This window comes from Mus caroli, chromosome 17 (assembly GCF_900094665.2).
Source record: "Mus caroli chromosome 17, CAROLI_EIJ_v1.1, whole genome shotgun sequence".
Classification (NCBI taxonomy): Eukaryota; Metazoa; Chordata; class Mammalia; order Rodentia; family Muridae; genus Mus; species Mus caroli.
In genome coordinates, this window is record NC_034586.1 from 10,047,262 (window position 1) to 10,065,628 (window position 18,367).

At 47.8% G+C, this 18,367-nt stretch overlaps 1 protein-coding gene across 1 annotated transcript in view; it reads left to right on the top strand.

Moving 5' to 3' along the window:
* Smoc2 (SPARC related modular calcium binding 2) overlaps window positions 1-18,367 on the top strand; it is a 123,015-nt gene that overhangs the window by 87,117 nt on the left and 17,531 nt on the right. Inside the window, exons 8-9 of the mRNA XM_021186294.1 lie at window positions 1,988-2,174; window positions 8,567-8,649. Coding sequence (XP_021041953.1) covers window positions 1,988-2,174; window positions 8,567-8,649 — 270 coding nt within the window. The remainder of the gene's footprint in view (window positions 1-1,987; window positions 2,175-8,566; window positions 8,650-18,367) is intronic.

Genomic DNA, 18,367 nt, shown 5'->3' on the forward strand with positions numbered 1-18,367 from the left:
AGAGTGGGATTCCATCTTTCCAGTACCTTTGAATTCCCAAATGCAAGCAGATTGTCGAGGCTGGGCCAGACATCTGCCCTACTCTAACATTCAGATAAACAGGATTTCATCTGCCAATGCAGAGTGGCTTTGATATTTTACAGTGTACAACAAATTTTCGAATATCCTTTAATTCGATCAACTTCATTTTGCTTATGAGGAACTTTCAAATATGACATAAACTCTCTCATAGGGACATTTCAAGTTTCCCATTCCCGTTCCTGTAGATACAGTATATCCTTGGACTCGAGCACCAAACATATTTTGTGGCCAGATAATCACACTGTCCATTCTATGACATAATAAGAATTTGAAAAAGTGCCAGCCAAGCCTTAGGTAATGTGAGGAGGGCTACACTGAGGAGCTGCCTTGGGTAGCTTGCTTGCTGTTCTCACAGTCTGTTCCATTTACTCGCGGACTGATGGGCCAGACAGTTCCACAGAGAAGTCAACAGTCAACTGTCTTCACAGAGTTGCCTGACCGTTGTGTTGCCTGGCTTCCCTGAATGGCTATCAAGGCTGTAGTAGATTTGGGGAGAAAGGCCAGTGGTTGTTGCTCTATCTTTCATGCCAGCCTTCTTCTGATGATAGTTGGGTAAAAACTTTGTCAAATATCCAGCAATCGGAGGTGTGTTTCATTTGTGTATCTGTGTATGTTTGTTGCTCAAGGAACGTACATGGAAAGTGCAGATTATAATACAGTCAAGGCCCAGTTTCTTAATTTCTTTTTTTCTTTTAGTTGTGCGAGTTGAACAATCCCCATATGCTGTATCCTCCATGATGTCTGTCCAGGCAGATGTTTAGTTTAGCTTTCTTCTTCCTCATTCAGTAGTCCTTCTGAATAGCAATCTAGGGGAAGTATCAACAAGCTACATTAGTTAGAGCTAATCACACACAAGGCTGTGGCTTTTATATAGAAACTGCATTTGATGGTGTGTAGTCAGTTCACAGATAGATCACAGAAACACATACAGTATTGTCCTCAGAATCACCAAGCAAGCTGACATCGATGCAGCTTTCTATTATTTATTGCGTCTAGAGACATTAATGTGCATGTAGTGAATGCCAAGTGTTCTTTCAGCACTGGAGCAGTGGGAAAAGTGACAGCAGACATTTACGAAACAGACATCCAGTTTGCATCTGCAATCTCCTGGTCTTTAGGCATCACCCGGGCCATTACCTGCTGCTGCAGGTAGGGCAGCACTGAGTGAGGCACAAATCCTTTCCTGTCAGCTTCCTCATATCTTCCCCTGACATCACAGTGTTCATGAGCCCCTTGTGACCATAGGCAGTGCCTTCAGAGCAAGCTTAGACTTAATCGTCACTTCTTACTTGCCAAGTTGTAGAGATTTTTCTCTTGGGTGTGGTTCACTTGCCTTGTCTGGAGCCTTTGCCTGCTGTCTTCTGTCTGAGTCAGACTATATGTGACCAATCTAGGGTTGGTGGTCTGTCTGTCTATCTATCTATCTATCTATCTATCTATCTATCTATCTATCTATCTATAGATCTCTCTGTGTGTGTGTGTGTGTGTGTGTGTGTGTGTACCAGTTTATCTGTCTTTTGGCAGATGTCACTGAGATATAAACTAGTAGTGGTTAGACACAAAGAAGAAACGAGTTTCTAGCCTGAGAGGACATGACCTCTGTGCACTGTACTCCATAATCCATGCAGGAAAGCCCATGTTTCTCAATGACAAGTGTTTCTCGGGGATCGTGGGTTAAGGGCACATAGTATGATCACATGGGAAGAATAACATATTCTTGTCCTGTCGCATAAAATATCCCAGCCTCACAACAGGGTGCTGAGGAGGGGATCACTTGTCTGTTCTTAGTCCTGGTTCTCACTGTAGTGCTAGGACAGCACACAGCACAATTAGCTGTGACCGGTCATTGGACTCCAATGCTGGCTCCGTGTGTCTGCTCACTCCCTGTTTCTTCCTACCCCTGCAGCATCCTCCTGTGATCAGGAGCACCAGTCAGCTCTTGAGGAAGCCAAGCAGCCCAAGAATGACAATGTAGTGATCCCCGAGTGTGCACATGGTGGTCTCTACAAGCCAGTGCAATGCCATCCATCCACCGGATACTGCTGGTGTGTGCTAGTGGACACTGGGCGGCCCATTCCCGGAACCTCCACAAGGTAAACTGCATCCCCTTGGGAGCTGGAGGAGAGATGGTTGGGTTATGCAGCCAGCAAAGTGGAACTTGCCCCCAAGATTCTTTCTATGGGCTCAGCTCTTGTTAAACTCAATGTCACAGTCTGAGTGTGACTGTCACACAGGAATTCTGTCCTCTGTTCTCTGTGTTCCTGCTGCTTAAGAAGAGTTATTTTGGCCATGGGAGGGGAAGCTTATTGTTATCAGTCAAGGGCCATCAAGTATGAAACAGAGAAGGGATCAACTCTAGGAAAGAATATTTGGCCCCCTTCTTGCTGCTGGCTTTGGCCAGGGAGGTTAAATATTTAAGAAGCCAAGGAAGCCAGATGCCTCAAATAGCTTTCTATAGAATGTAAATATTTGTATCTAGAAAATGTCATTTAAAGAGCGGAATATGTGAAGGCTGGAGAGATGGCTCAGCGATTAAGAGCACTGGCTGCTCTTCCAGAGAGAGGACGTGGGTTCAGTTCCCAGCACTGATATGACAGCTTACAACTGTCTGTAACTTCAGTTCCAGGGTATCTGGCATCCTCATACAGATAAAACATCAATGTATATTTAAAATAGGGAAGGGGGGGGGAAGGAAGGAGGGATGGAGAGAGAGAGAGAGAGAGAGAGAGAGAGAGAGAGAGAGAGAGAGAGAGAGAGAGAGAATGTGTAAGGCAAGAGTGATCAATGTTATTCATGGTTTGCTTATGTTTTCTGTCAGTCTAAATACACAGTTATGCTCTCCCTGAATACCAGCAGGAACTAGTACTTGTTTTGTATGCTGGGGAGGGGGAGGGGGTGTTCCTGAGTGGGCGAATGTGCCTGGTGGACACCCATCAGTAGCTATTTGACAGAACCTCCCCCAGACTTAGAAATATGCAAACATCTTTTCTCTGAGAGTTACGAGCTTCCCTCTCTGACTCCATCCCAGGTGCCTGGGTGAGCATCGGAGTGCTCCCTAAATCATTTCCCCAGTTATTCAAGTGTTACAACTGGCACTCCATGGGAGGCCCTGGTCAGCCTAGATCTCAAGGGCAGAAGCAAAGCGCAATTGCTCGGATGGCTATGGCTTCATCAGGACCAAGTCCAACCCATCCCAGCCATTTTCTAACCCCTGACTGGAGCCATCGTCCTTGGGGTTTGAATATTGTAACAATGCTATGACATTAACTCTTATTCTAGTAGTCAACATCTCTGTCCTCAAGACACTGGAGGACCCAAAAAGCTGAGATGAAGGGGGGCATCTCATGGGGAGGAGCAGCCTTAGGTTTGGAAGCAAGCACAAGCTGTGTGGCCGAGCTAGAACCTGTATTCCTGGGTTTTGCTATGGTAATCCATTGTCCTGTGTGTAGGTAGACAGGGTGTACTTTTTTCTTGAGCAGCCTTCCTTGGGAGTGATCTTCCTATATACTTGAGCCTCTGGCTCCCTCTGCATGCATCACTCAGGGTACCAGTTGGCTCCTACCAGCTGCCGGCTTGGCTTCATGCACATTTCTATCAAAGAGGAGAAGCAGCCCTGGCAGAGGTGTTCTGAGTTGGCTAATGAACATCCTTACACAGTCAAACCCAGTACTCCTCCAGATGGCTCCGAAATGGTGAAATCAACATGCATAATTCTATTCCCAGAGAACCCGAGAACAGTTTAGATTGTAGCTGAGTAGAAAGCCAGGCGCTTTCTTTCCTCTGTGAAGACTTTCCCCTGGTATTGGGCCAAACAGGACAACCTCAGGCTCCTGTTTCCATGTTTGCCTGATGGAGAACTGTACTTCCCAAGGTTCAGAAAAAGGCTCAACCTGAACTAAACTGAGAAGGCTGCTGAGATGGCTGTCCTCCTCTGTATCACACATTTCTTCCATCCAGTTAACCAAAGCCAGGAGATGGTTTAGGTCCTTTGGGGATGAAGTTATAGAGAGTTGTGATCTGTGTGGATACTGGGAATTGAACTCACATCCTCTGGAGACGCAGCTGGTGCTCTTAGCTGCTGAACCATCTCTCTAGCCCCAAGGCAGTTTCTCTTTTTAGCAGTACGAGTGCCCTCCCCTGGGAACTGATGGACATGCCCAGTTGCAGTCTCATCCCTAGGCTGACACCAGCCCAGCTAGAGAAGGGAGCCATTTATTGTGGTTTCTTCCTTAAGTACCAGAGCCAGGCTCCAGTCTAATAAATTTTCCTTTCTGAGGGAAAGAGATAATGTCGCCTGTAGCATCTGACAATCCTATAACATGTGATACTGAGGTGGAGAGCCCTTCAGAGGTGGGCAGGTGCAGGTGGGATCACAGCTGGTCCCTACCTGACCAGCCTTTCTAGGCAGGGAAAAGATGACCCTATGAGGCAGAGGTGGTGTGGGGGGTGTGAGGCGTTCAGTCGGAGCAGGGAAAGCAGTGCAGAGAGCAGAGCTTTCAGACTCAGGTCTATGGTCACACGGCCCACATCAGCCCTGATGGACAGCCTGGCTGGTGTTGTCGCACTTGCTCAGTGGTGGTGAGAACATGTCCTGGCTTCCCTTCCTCCCATTTCCTGTCAGTAAACACTGAAATGATTTGAATGGCCCCCGTGTTCCAGGCATCAGTGTCGTAGGACGGGGACTCGGTGAATGCAGAGGATGAACACCAGGGCTTCTGAGGGAAGGGGTGGTGGTGACAGAATGGGTCCACCGCTCAGCCTGCATGAGGAAATGTTTTGGATGATGATTAATCTGGAGGGCATTGTGCAAGAGCAGGCACTTGGGGCACAGAGTTACAGAGTAGCTGGGTGTGGCCTCTAGGATGGTAACATTGTAGTGAAACAGCAGGAATCCCTTGGGGAGCAAGGTGTGGGGGCCACACAGTGATGCTCAATGCACCTTGGGCAGAAGACAGAGCATCACCTGGCAGCTCTGTGCTTTGTGCAACACTGAGCAAGACAAGCTTGGCCCAAGCCACCAGGGAAGCCCTGGCTTGCACTTGCCCTAGATAGAGCTCAGCACTTGCTTTCATGCTTCCACAGGAGCACTCCTTGACCTTGGCAGCAGGAAGCTGAAAGTGTCAAACCCTTTGCCAGTTATAAGCTGTGTCTCTGTCCTTATATACCACATAGGAATACGGTGCTTCTCTTGTGGCCTTGAGTCAAAAATCACACACCCAGTGCTGTCCATCCTTGCAAAGCTGCCCTTCCCTCTGGATCAGCCAGGAGGTCGACATGGCAGATCTTGCAGGCTCTCCAGCCCCCTGGGTAAAGATTGACATTCTGACCATATTTTGTATGGCCTTGCACAAAGTTAGGGCACACCTGCAGGGCCCTGCTGCCAGGCCTGGTGGCCCCAAAGCAGGAGGAGTGGCAGGTTTCTACCTGGCTGCTGTCCAGTCGTGGCAGGGGCTTGGAGAAGGCTATTGGATTCCTCCTGTCGGCTGACTGCCAGTTGCTCCATTAGTGGCGGAACAGACTTCCCTTTCACCTTTGTGAGGGCTTGCTTGGGCTTCGTGCACCTGCCTGGTGCTGCAGTCTGGCCCCATTTGCCTCGAGACAGCCTCCGCTCTGACACCAGCACTCTGCTGCACAGTGGCCGTGTGCATGTGGCTATGTGGGCGTGAAATTGCACTTCTCCATGGCGGCAAGCCTGGTATCTGATGGGCAGCCACAGCCAGGCAATGTTCTTTTTTTCCCCTCCTTTTGTGAAGTAAGCACTGTTGAGAGAACAAAGGCTTTTGCAGCCAAATTCACTTTGGTAAGCCCACAAGTTCCGCTCCAGGTTACTGTTTCTGCACCGGCTAGCCTTTCTCCACGCTCTCTCAAATGTGCAGAACACAGTTACTTAAATGTGCTCTTTAAATTTCAGCACCACTGAAGACTCAAGATAGCTCAGCCCCAAGCTAGAGCAGAGATCAAATGAGTTGGCATGGGTCGGTGGACGGCCTGGCTCTCCGACCGTGTGGACCACACGAACACTGGAAATAAGGCTCAGCTCTCTGACACTGAAGGACAGTCCATGACTCCCATATCATGGGATGGCTGGTTTGGAGTTCTACACCATCAGTTAAGAGCAGAGACACATACCTCTCTGTAGGTTATAGGTCACGGCAGCATCGATGACAGTTCTACCTTACCCCTAACCCTCAGGCAATGCCTGGAAACTGGAGTGAAGCTCTGCGACACCCAGGGTATTTATTTTCTCTAGCTTTAGCATCACTCAGGAATAGTGGTTAACGACCCCTGAGGCAGCTGAGGCCATTCACTATTGTCTTCAGCTGAATTTTGACTCTTGTGTAGTCCTGGGCAGCAGAAGCCACCTGAGTAAGGGTCCCTCCACCACACTGACACTGCCCTATGACTGTGAATGTTCCATACTGCCTGGCACTGAGTCTCTGTTCTCAAAGAATAGATGCCAGTGGCTTTGGGGAAGGATGTGGTAGTTTGGCTGTTTGTGGGGTGCATCGGGGACTCTAATTTGAAAGCAGTGTTTCAGAAAGATGTGACGTTTGTGGAAAGAGGGCATTGATATCTATGGTGACAAAGCTGTATTGCAAGTCATTCATCATCATCATCTTATTATTATTATTACATCTCATAGCACATCATATATTGTGTGTTTTTGTGAGATAAGTTCCCATGCAACCAAGGCTAGCCTCAAACCCACTCTATAGGCAAAGGTACATTGAACTCGCTTTTAAAAAATTAGTGTGTGTGTGTGTGTGTGTGTGTGTGTGTGTGTGTGTGTGTGTGAGTAAGGGAGAGAGAGCGAGCGAGTGTACATCTGGGCACATACATGTCACATCATGTATGTGGAGCTCAGAAGGCAGCTTTCTGGAGTCAGTTTTCTCCTCCCACGGTGGATTTTGGTGATTGAATGTGGGTTGTTATATTTCTGTGACAAGAGCTTTTATGCTTAACCATGACATCCCTGCCTAGACTTCCTGTCCTGTCTCTACTTCCTGAGTTCGGGGACTACAGGCATACTACCATGCCTAGTTTCTGAAGATTTTAAGGAATGTCTCATTATGAGAAATTCCATTTTCTCTCATTTTCTATAGTAGGAAATCAGTGAGGTAAAATGAAGCCAAATAAATGTGCCCTTACAGCCCTTCCTGTGGAAAGGGAGGTGGTCAGGGAGAAGAGAGGAGGATCCTGTAGAATTTTGCCATTTCCTGACTAAAAATTTGCAGTCCTAAGACCTTGAACATTCCATTCATACGTACTCCTATCACCTCCAACCTAGCTTTCTCCTTTCTTAGCCAGTGCTCCCTCAGTCTACATAGTGCTCCATGAGGGAGCACCTCCTGACCATCTCCTGCTGTGTATGCAGCACCCCAGTCCCTAAGAAAGAGTCTCCAAGGTGGGGTCAATAAATGAGACTTGGAAAAAGGGGATTATAATTGTGGGGAACAGACTCAGTCAGTGTTGAAGTCTGGCATCTGCTGGTAGCTGGAAGGGAAGGATGGCTCATGGGACACACCTTCCATTAGATTGTACAAGTCAGAAAGATAGGTTGTTACACCCATGGGGGGACAAGACCCTACCTCTCTGGGATGGGCTCTCTTGCCCTCCACACCTGATCCTTGCTGAGGCAACCTGTTCCTTGAGCTCACAGTGAGAGGGCAAATGTCCAGAAGGGGGAAGTCAGTGGTCTCTGGTACAGGACTCCATGTCACCTTGGCACTCACACGGGCCTGGGGCTAGTGCAGCTTCAAGGAGCTGCTGAGCAGCATCAGAGACACATCTGGGCTTGAACCAGAAACATTCAGGAAGCAAGTACCTCCAGGCAGAAGGCATGGGCAGGTCTTCTGAGGCATGCACCAACACTCANTAAAACCACAGCCCACCCCTTCCTTCCTTTCTTCTTCCTTTTTATTTTCTCTTTAAACATTTGGGCAAATTTCTGTAGCTCCACTAGTTGTATTGAAAAGTCTTTCAATGACATAACTGTGGAGTCCAAGTCTCTTTCTGAGACCTTGGCTCCTTCCTGAAGGTAGCCAAGTGGCAAATCCTTGCCCCATTTCATGCCCACGCGCCTCACTCCCACTCATTTGCAAACTCCCTGAGAGACATTGGAGCAGGACATTTGCTATTCATAAAAACATAAAGTAGAAAATGGAGGGCAGGGTGTGCGTGTTTAGAAACCACCAGACAAGACTCTCTTAACCAGATTAAAGAGGCAAGCCTTGGTCTGATGACTGTGGATAGAAGTTGATCTAGGAGTGTTTGCTCAAGCCACCAAGGGGTTAAATCACAGAGCTGTGATACAACAGTAGAGCTTATGAAACATTCTGGGGCCGTGTGTGTGTGTGTGTGTGTGTGTGTGTGTGTGTGTGTGTGAGTGTGTGTGTGTGAGTGTGTGTACACCTTGTTAGATGTGAGAAACTGAAGACAACTCCAATTCCGACTCTCAACCCCACTCTTATCACCCTGCTCCTAGGTATGAGCAACCTAAGTGTGACAACACAGCCCGAGCTCATCCAGCAAAGGCCCGGGACCTGTACAAGAACAGGCCACTGCAGGGTGAGTACAGCATCCCTGGGGGTCAGGCAGCTTGGTGACCACTCAGGACCACACATAATGTGGGATGGGTGAAAAGTCTGGTAGACCCTGTGCCTTATGCCTCCACTAAGAGCCTGAATTCCAGCAGACATGGGAACCCATGTAAGAGGCAGGTAAGATACACAGTGACCTCAGAGATAACTCAGATTTGGCAATGTGGAAATGACACCAGGACATGACCAGACATGTATGGGAAGAGGGAAAAATTGTCCCTAAAGCAAGCCCCCACACCACCCCCCAAAAAAACCCTCCTGGGAGTTTCTGCAGGCCTTCACTCAGTGGAGGATGGGAACCCTGACAGGACTCTTCCTTGAACTTGCCTTTGAAGCTGGCTGTTGACTTTAATAAACACAAGTCCATCTGTATACCAAGTGAACGTAACTGCCAGGACTGCTTGAGATAAAACAGAGTAGATTTAAACTTACAATTAATCACAGTGTTGTGCTGGAAGATGCTTCTCTGCTGTTTGCTTTCTCAAAAAGCATACAAGTGTCTGCCTGTGACTGAGGACCAAGGGCCTTCACTACACTGACGTCACAGGTGAACTCGGTGCCGTAAGGACCATGCATGGAAGAAGCTCTCTGCTTTCTTCTGTCTGGTTGTTGTACTTGAAGTGTCTGCAGACCACAAATCCCCCACCAGAGTCTCCAGGCTCTGACAGCCTACGCTGTAAAGACCTCTATGCCTGGCAAGGTTGGTCTGGTCTCTTCTTCTGGTCAGGAGAAAGTCCTCCTGTAGCAATTCTCTGCATTCCCTTCATAGTTTGGACTGTATTGATTACACAGGTAACTTGAAAATGAAAAATATTTGTATAAACAGGAGAGGACAGCACACCCTCATTTCCTTATGGCCTGATGGCACCATCTGTATGCACATGCTCGCTGCAGAGCAACAGCTGGCCTAGCCCTGCTGTGGGGAACCAGCCACACTTTCCTCCCAGCGGGGTTAGCAGTAGCCCACCTCCTGCTCTGATGATCTTGACTAAGGCTTTCTGCTGGTTCCCAATTTCATAGGTTTCAGGAACCTGCAGGTGATGTCATCTTAAGGACATCATTCCTCTCTGTGGATAGCTTCTTGCTCCCTGCCTCCTGGATCAGGGACTGAGACAGAGAGTATACGGTTCAGGGCGAATCTGGCATAGACACCCTGCCTGGGACCTTAGCATATGGATGCTGTGGTCTTAGAGACCTCTCAGCTGGCCCAGAGGCTCTCTGGCCTAAAGACTACTTTCCCACAAGTATCTAAATCAAATTTGCTTATGTAGACTCTGCTGGCCTTCAACTCCCTATGTAGCAGAGGATAGCCTTGAATTTCTGATACTCTTGCTTCTTCCCCACAAGGATTAGATTATAGCCTCTGCCGGCATGTTGACTGAAATCAGGCTTTTTGTATCAGTAAACAATATGGTTTCTTAAAAGCAATTTGCTTGCTGGATTTGATGAGGCCTTATCATATTCTATAGAATGTCACAATGTTCTCTGCTCCCGATGCCTACCATGAAGAACCCAAGACTTAGTATCATTAATACGATGCCCTCTGACTTCTAAGTTCTGTGGCTCTGGCTCTCCCCCTCTATGAACAGCACACGTTACTGTCCAGTGAAGCTCCCATTTGCTTCTCTCATGGTGGGATTTCATACTGTAGGTGGCTACTGTTCTTGATTCAAAGACTGGGGTTGTAAGAAATTTGGTGAGAACCAGTGGCCATCACTGTGGAGAACCTGACATGATATCACTGTTTGGCCTGTCTGAAGGTCAGAAGAAGTTACTCAGAAGAGCCAACACTCAGCATATAGAAGAGGTCCCATGTAGAGTCAAGGCAGCCACTGCACTTTGCTGACACAAGGGGGAAGGACCACGAGGCCTTACCATCCCTCTGCCTGAGCCCTGGAGAAGTCAGCTCATCTGCAGTCCCAAAAATGTTTGGGAGAGTACGGCTCACACCCACATAATAGCTTTCATTAGTTGGAACATTATCCTTATTAGGAGAGAAATCCAGGAAAGTCCTAAATTAACTCCAGGATGCAGGATCCCCTTTGTGAGGAGGAGAAATGTATTTCCACAATAACCCAGCAGCCAGCCACCTGGCAGGTGAAGCGTCATGTGACAGAGGCTGAGGGGTGAGTTTCCTTCTGTGCAGACGTGCGTTCCTTTCTGCATTGCTTTCTTCCAGCTCGGCAACCTTCAACTCCCATGTCAAGCTGGGAAGACAGCTTCCTCTCCTTGCCTCTTTTGTAGCTCATGCCCGCTGACAGCAAGAGGTAACTTGGTCTTTGGAGTCTAGCATCAGGCTGTATGTGGAAGAGAGGGGGTTCCTCAAAGTTCTCTCATGCCAGGGGCTTCTCTCTGGTTGCCTTATAGTGGCTTTGAGAAAAGTAAACAAAACCAGGTTAAGAAAAACATAAAATAGTCGCAGAGCCATCTTTTCCCCTTAGGCAAACCTCTCTTCTTTTGCTCCTAATTAAAGTACCGTATGCTGAGCGGCCAGGGAGATAGATGAGCGATCAGTAACAGGCACTGCTCTCGATCAGGACCAGTTTTGGTTCCCGGCACTCACATATGTGCTCCACACTGTTATTCAAGCTCCAAGGTCATCTGATGTTCCTGCATCCATGTGCCCATGGCCACACACAAACATAATTAAATGGAAGTTTTAAAAGCCCATGGGTGGTTTGAACAATGTACCCCAATGTGCCCCATTATTCCACCTGCACTGGTCTTCCTCTCCTCAGACTCTCTTGTGACTAACGAGCTATTTGTGAGGAATTCAGTGGGATCTTTATTAGAAATGTGTTCTCTTCTTCCTTTAGGACTTACCTTCCAGGCACCCTCTCTGCCTCTCCATCAGTATGCACCTGTCTGGTGTACACCTCTGTATCCAGGGCTTGAGATACCAGGTGAAGATGTGGACCTACTCTTTCTTGCCCCTTTCCTGTACCTCACAGGTTCCCTTGGGTGAGACCCAGCCCTCTTGCTCCTTTCCATGAGTGCAGAGGCCACCAGATACGACAGACCAAGGAATCTCGAGACTCTTTCTCTTGCCATCCTTTGGGGACCCAGTATTGAGAAACATTTGTTGATTTCAATTGGCATCAATCTCTTTCTTTTTTAATTTTTAATTTTTGTTTTTATTGAGATAGGTCCCATGAAGCCTACACTGGCTTCTCGTAACTCGCTGCATAGTTGAGGGTGACCTTTGAACTCCTAATCCTCCAGCCTCTACCTCCTGAGTGCTAGAGTTACAAACACATGCTGCACTGAGGACTGGACCCGGGGGTCTGGTGCATGTTAGGCAAGCATTCTCCCAACTGAGCCACGTGCCTTGCCTGTGGCATAAGGCTTTAAACGAATAAACATTTCCAGGGTGGGAATGGTAACTGATCCTGGCAGTTCACTGCCTTCTTTATACCTCTGCTCTCATTACCCAGTGAAAGGAGGAAGAAATTCAGGAGTGTGTTCTCTACTTGGCAGCCCACAGCAATCGCAGGCGTAATTATAACCCTCGACTCAAACCATCAAGCCGCCTTCTATCTTTTTCGAGCAATATTTTAGCACGATCGTAAATTGCTTCAAAATTAATTATGACTTTCTGAGGCAGCAGAAAACGATCCTCACCTCGCCCTAGGCACAGCTTAGCTTGCTTTCCGAAGGTAATTAGACCCTAAGCTATGCATTCTTGCCAGGTATTGCATGACACATGGAGAGGTTGGTGTTTACCTTTCTTGCCAAGCGGATGGGCAGACAGCAGACAGCACTTTCCACAGCCAGGGGATTCCCTGACTGCGAGACATGGCAATGCTTCTCTTTTAGAAACTAAACGTCAACTTTCATGCTTTCTCCTGTCAGATAAAGTGCTGAATTCAGACATGAGTCAGCTGAGAACATGGTGGCTTTATGCTTGTGTATTTATTATTCATTTAAAATTTTTGAGACAGGGTCTCATATAGCCTATGCTGACCTTGAACTTGTTATATCATGTTGAACCCCGGACCCTCCTGCTTCACTTCTGAGTTCTGGTTTTACAGACATGTGCTTTCTCACCTCTTTTCTGTGATGCTGGAGAAGCCAAGCCAAGGCCTCTTGCATGCTCTATTAACTGAGCTATATGGTCCTAGCTCATACTGTGTTTAGACACAATTCTCTAAACTTGAACATACGGGTAAAGCTATGTGTGTCCCTCTGTGCATACAGAAACTTGTTCCTGCCATCTGCTTCCCTAGCCCCCAAACACACACACACACACACACACACACACACACACACACACACACACAGAGGGTATCTATCCTGTGCCATCCTCCTTCTACCAGGCAGGTAGGGAGAGGGTTGGTACCAGTTCTGTGGTGGTTCCTAGTGAAAAAGAATCTGAGAGGCTTATCAGCCTTACCCATAGACCTCATTTTTATGAGCAGCAGGGCCAGCCTCACCTTAGGGACTGAACACATGTCAGCACCCTGTGCTTTAATGGGCCTTCTCAATTTACTGTTCTATGCTCACCACTATGAACATCATCCTGAAGATAATAGCCTTGTGTGGATAGCTCTACACGGGGCCAACTAAGCAGCTAGCTGTGATTAGAGGTAACATGGCAGTGACTCACCTGTATGTCATCCGAAAACCAATGCCCTGATGTTTAGAAAGCTTTGGTGAACTGGGAAAATCAGCTAGCAAAGGGGCTGGGAGGATAGGGAAGGCATAAACCATATTAGCTTGGTGGGACACCAGGGAGGTCAGGAGGACCACGAGGGACAGGTACATCTTAGCATCCTTCCTATTCAGTGAGCATAGTTCATGCAGAAGGCCCAGCCCGGAGCATTGTAGAGAGCTGGAGGCAGCAGCAGAATTCAAACACGCTTCCCATCACATGGATGCCCATCCAGGAGTGCTGAGGTGCACTGACAGCGAAGAGTGTTTACAGATGGTCAGATTTCAGAAAACATCTATAAATATTCCAAAGATCTGAGGGCTTCTATTTGACTTCTTGTTTCCCAATATTTTAATATAATGAATACCTCATTCACAAGAACACCCATGGATTTGCTGAGTAGCTCAGGGCCAGGGTTAAATGACACATGAACTGACAGGAGGGACATTCAACAGAGAGCTCTAGGAGTCCTGGCTCTGGGCCGACTCTTGGAGGCAGTGCTCCATCGGCCATAGCTGTTTAGAACTGTGTGTGTGTAGCTTTGGTTGGGCACGTTCATCACTAGTTATGTGATAAGCTACTTGACCGCGACGTACGGAGGGTAGTGTTTACAAAGAAATGAGACAGAATGAAGTTTAAGTCACTCTCAGTCACCAAAGAAGCCCCACCAGACAAGTTAACAGCGTAAGCAGCCATCCAGAGACGGCTTCAAAAACATACGAGGACTTGCTGTCCTCAGGCAACACCAAATATGTTTAATTGTTGCTAAACAATCCCCATTCTATTACAAATATTTCCTCCCTCGCTATTAAAGCCATTTATCTAAAATAACCTTGTTGGAAGAAATAAATGTCCTGCTTGCTGTCCCCTGACCTTAGCTCACTTTATCCATTTAGGCTTTGCCCAGGACTAATCTGATTTTCTTTTTAAGACTCCTCAATAGCCAAGTTGAAAGCTCCTCATAATACTTCCATTCAACGGACCTGCCTTTCTTTTCACTCCTACTAAATCATTTTCTGTGATCTGAAATCGTTTCACCCCCAGTACCCACCCTGTGTTCTGAATCAAGAGCTGGTCAGGATGTTACCCCTCTTTGGCAATGTGAGTTGTTCCTTTTCAACAGTGTGTGTGTTTGTGTGAGTGTGAGTGTGTGTGTGTGTGTGTGTGTGTGTGTGTGTGTGCGCGCGCGCGTGTGTGTGTGTGTGTGTGTGTGTGTGAGAGAGAGAGAGACAGAGACAGAGACAGAGAGACAGAGACAGAGACAGAGACAGACAGACAGACATAATTAGAAAGACTGAGAGACTGGGAGAACAAACGAAGACTGGTGTTTGTTACATCTCTGTTGACACCTGAGTACCTGAGTAGGCTTGGGTAGAATTCTGGGAAGCTATTGTCCAGATTCATTAGAAGAATATCTCAGCTGATCCCCAACCATGCCGAGTCAGGCCCCTCAGGGGGAAGGCACAGGCATTGGGAGGTTGGCAGTCCTCTGCTAGAGAACGTCCATGGGTGGAGACAGCCGCACCAGTTCCCTGAGGTGATCCAGGCAGGCCTCTGGGGTTACAGCTATAGCAGGCAGGGTTATGAAAAGACCCTGCTGGAAGCAAAAACTGGATTATATTCTTTTGATAACTTTCTTCAGGCCAAGACCTCAGTGCCCACCTATATAGACCAGTGACAGGCGTACGGGACGCTCCTGGGTAGCCAAAAATGGAAGGAAGCATGGTTTATAATGAACAAATAGCAGGGCCTGGAAATTTCTAGATTGTTTTCCTTGAACAAGATTTAATATTTCATCCTAGTTCTCTTTTGGCTTGTCAAACTGAGGGCAGGCAGTCTCCGTGACATGGAGTCTCTGTCTGACAAAAGGGTGATATGGCTGCCCCTTATGTGCTAATTGACTTTCAGAAATTCCTGGAATGATTGAGGACGCTGCTGCTGGCGGGCGGCACTGCTGGTCTATCTTTTCCCGTGGGTTCTTCCTATCTAATCGGTTTCTTGAGCCTGTGGGATCCCCTTGTCCCCAGACAACAGTTGATGCTTTCCTCAGTCCCCACTTGGCTGTCTTGTCATCAGGGTCTCATGAAGTCAAAGAGGTGCTCAAAGCTTGAAGACCTTGTGATATCTGTCATATCAGGACACCTCTGGGGCACACTGCCATGCTCAGCAGAGAGGCTCGCTGTCACTTCACACCATCTTGTTAGATAGTAACTACCTCTCACCTTCCCTGGAGCGAAGCAGGCAACTTGCTCATTCAATGTAACGGTGGGAATTTTATCTCTGCAGTTTTTCTAATGGAGAATTCTTTCTGGAGTAATGAGAGGAATAAAGCAGACACCCGGATACAGACATACCCACAGCGCTACCGCTGCCCATTGCTCTGGTCTGGCCATGAGATGTATGTTGCCATACTTTTAATTCTTGAGACATATACTCTTTTTGCACAGACTGGCTTCCCAGAACTTGCCACCCCAGCATCCTCTCTGCATGGCATCTGGGAGGCCATATAGCTTCTAAGTTAGTAGAAGTAGGCAGTTGTTTTGTGCCTAGAGAATCAGCAAGGAGCTGGGCTACAGCCCATCAACCCCTGCCCTTCCCTGGTGACACCCATACCTACCCCTCTACAGCTCACAAAGGGAGAAGAGGACACTTAAGAGTCTGTAAAATCTAGTTTTTCCGTCCAACTATTTAATTCCCAGAAATAACAACCCTGAGACTAATTATTAATGAATATCTAGGCTATAAGCTTTGGCTTGTTCTCCAACTAGCTTGTAAGTCATTTTTCTGTTTATTCTAACCTGAGTTTAGCTGCCAGCTGGTTTACATCTGTCTCCACTGCACTGTGGCATAAATCTCCCCTGCCTCCAATTATTTCCCAGAATTCTCTCTGGATGTCCCACCTCCTATTTCCTGCCTCAGCTCATTGGCCATACGCTTTTTTATTGGCAGGTGATGCTTATAAGAGATTGTCTTTTCTATCAGAGCTGGTGCCTATAGCTGCAGGTGGGACAATTTCTGGGAAGCACTCGTGTGTTCTTCAGCGAAGACAGTGTTTCCTCCACCTTTGAGGTCGTGGCTGTAGGCGTGGCAAAGTCTAGGCATGAGGTGGAGCTTCCTGGAAGCCACTATTGGCCTGTGTGCTCCGAGGCCTTCTCGGAAGCACCCAGTAGGACCAGTTTCAGGTTCTCACCACTGTTTTCACACAAGCTCTCATGCTTGGAGTGACCTTTTAACTACCAAAGGGAGAGTCTATGGGGAGTCTTAAGCAGACAGAAGTCACACCTAGTGCTCAGACACACTTTAAAGGCATTGTGGAGCATGGTCGTGTAGACCTGGAGGCAGGGGAGCTCTGCCGGCTGCACAGTGTTCTGAATCAGCTCCTAGGCAGCTGAGGAGCTGACTGGGAATCCAGAGAATTCCTAGCTTATATCATGCTTGTGTTCTGCAGGGCTTGTGGGGAACAGGGACAGCAGGGTTAGCTTGAGGTGCTGTGACCCAACAGAGCTACATGCACTGAAAGTTGGGTCCAGCCACATATTGTTGCCCTCAGGAGTCTGAGTTTTTTGCCTTGGTGTTGGCCTTTGGTAATTTTATTTTTCCGTCTTCACTCTTTACATATTAAAGGCAAATAGTGCATCCTTCAGCTTGGTAGCAAATTCCCAGTTGACCTGTCGTGAGGTTTTGTGCAGTGTCTTAAGAGTCCCAGTTTTCTTAGAAGCAGTCAGTAACTGGGTCCAGAACCCACACAAGCAGCGTATACATGTTTCTACTGCCTGGAACCCAAGCAGGCAGTGTATGCATGTCCCCACCACCTGGGTCCTATGCAGGCCACTCACGCCTACCTCCTCCACCAGACTGCATATCCTCACCTTACAGATATACACCTAATCTCTTGCTCACCCCTCCATTAAGAGGCCCAGAGCTAACAAACAGATTGTGGGTTGTCAGACACTTGCTTAATGGAGTGATTGTCCAGGCCATCTGGCTGGTTGTATGGCCCAACACAACTACATGCACTGCATGCTTCTCAGGGGACGTGAAGTGATGAGGGAGGCCTGCGACCAGCTGCACTGGTTGTACTTTATGTCCGGTCTTTAAAGAGCAAGAACAGACATGGCACTGAGAAAGTTCAGCCATGCTGTCCCTAAGCCCGTCAGTCCCCGTGTGTAGGTCTGTCTTGTTGTATATGATGATTTGTGGCCAACAAAGGTCAAAAAAGAGGGCTACTGGGCACTCATCCTGAAACTACGTTATCACTACTGGATTCCTGTTGTCAGAGCAACCCGGACTCTCAACATTCTTCAGGACTGTTATATGAGCTCACCAGGCCCCTGGGCTGTAGGCCAGCATCTGCATTAGGACTTTAAGCTGCATATGAAGGCATCTGGTAGTACCTGCCTGATGTACTTCTTAGTCTGGAATATGCTTATAAAAATACAGCCCCCTGACTGACCAGTTCCTGTGTGTTCCAGTGGACTCTGTAAGTACCTGAACTGCGTGATCTTGCCCAACACTTCTGCAAGGGAGAGCCTAGGGTCCTAGTCAGATGCTGAGCATGTGAGTTTGAGACACATGGGTTCTCATGGGCTCGTATCAGGGAATCCTAAGAGGAGAACCTTGCTTGTCGGGCTCTCCCTGAAGAAATATAGTTACAGGAATGTGTGTGAGGAGATGGCCCTAATTTCAAGACAGCCTAGCACATAATCTAGGTGACAGTGGGCTGGGGAGTTATGGGCATGTGCCAACCACGTAACCCTCTGCCCATGGTGGGGAATTGCAAGCTGGTCTCCAGTTGAGCTGAGGTCTGAACCCCGGTGGTGATAATTCACCTTCATGAATGGTAGGCGTTCCCTCATGCTCCTAGAATTCTGGCTCCTGCCTAAGTTACCGCCCCCCATAGCCCCCACAAGAGAAGCATGACTAGAAGTCACATAGGCAATGGCTCAAGCTTCTGATCTTCAGGCTAAACTCCTCCCCAGTTACCTAGCAACAGTAAAGACCATAAAAAGGGCTGTTCAGCCCCTGCTTGCTCTCT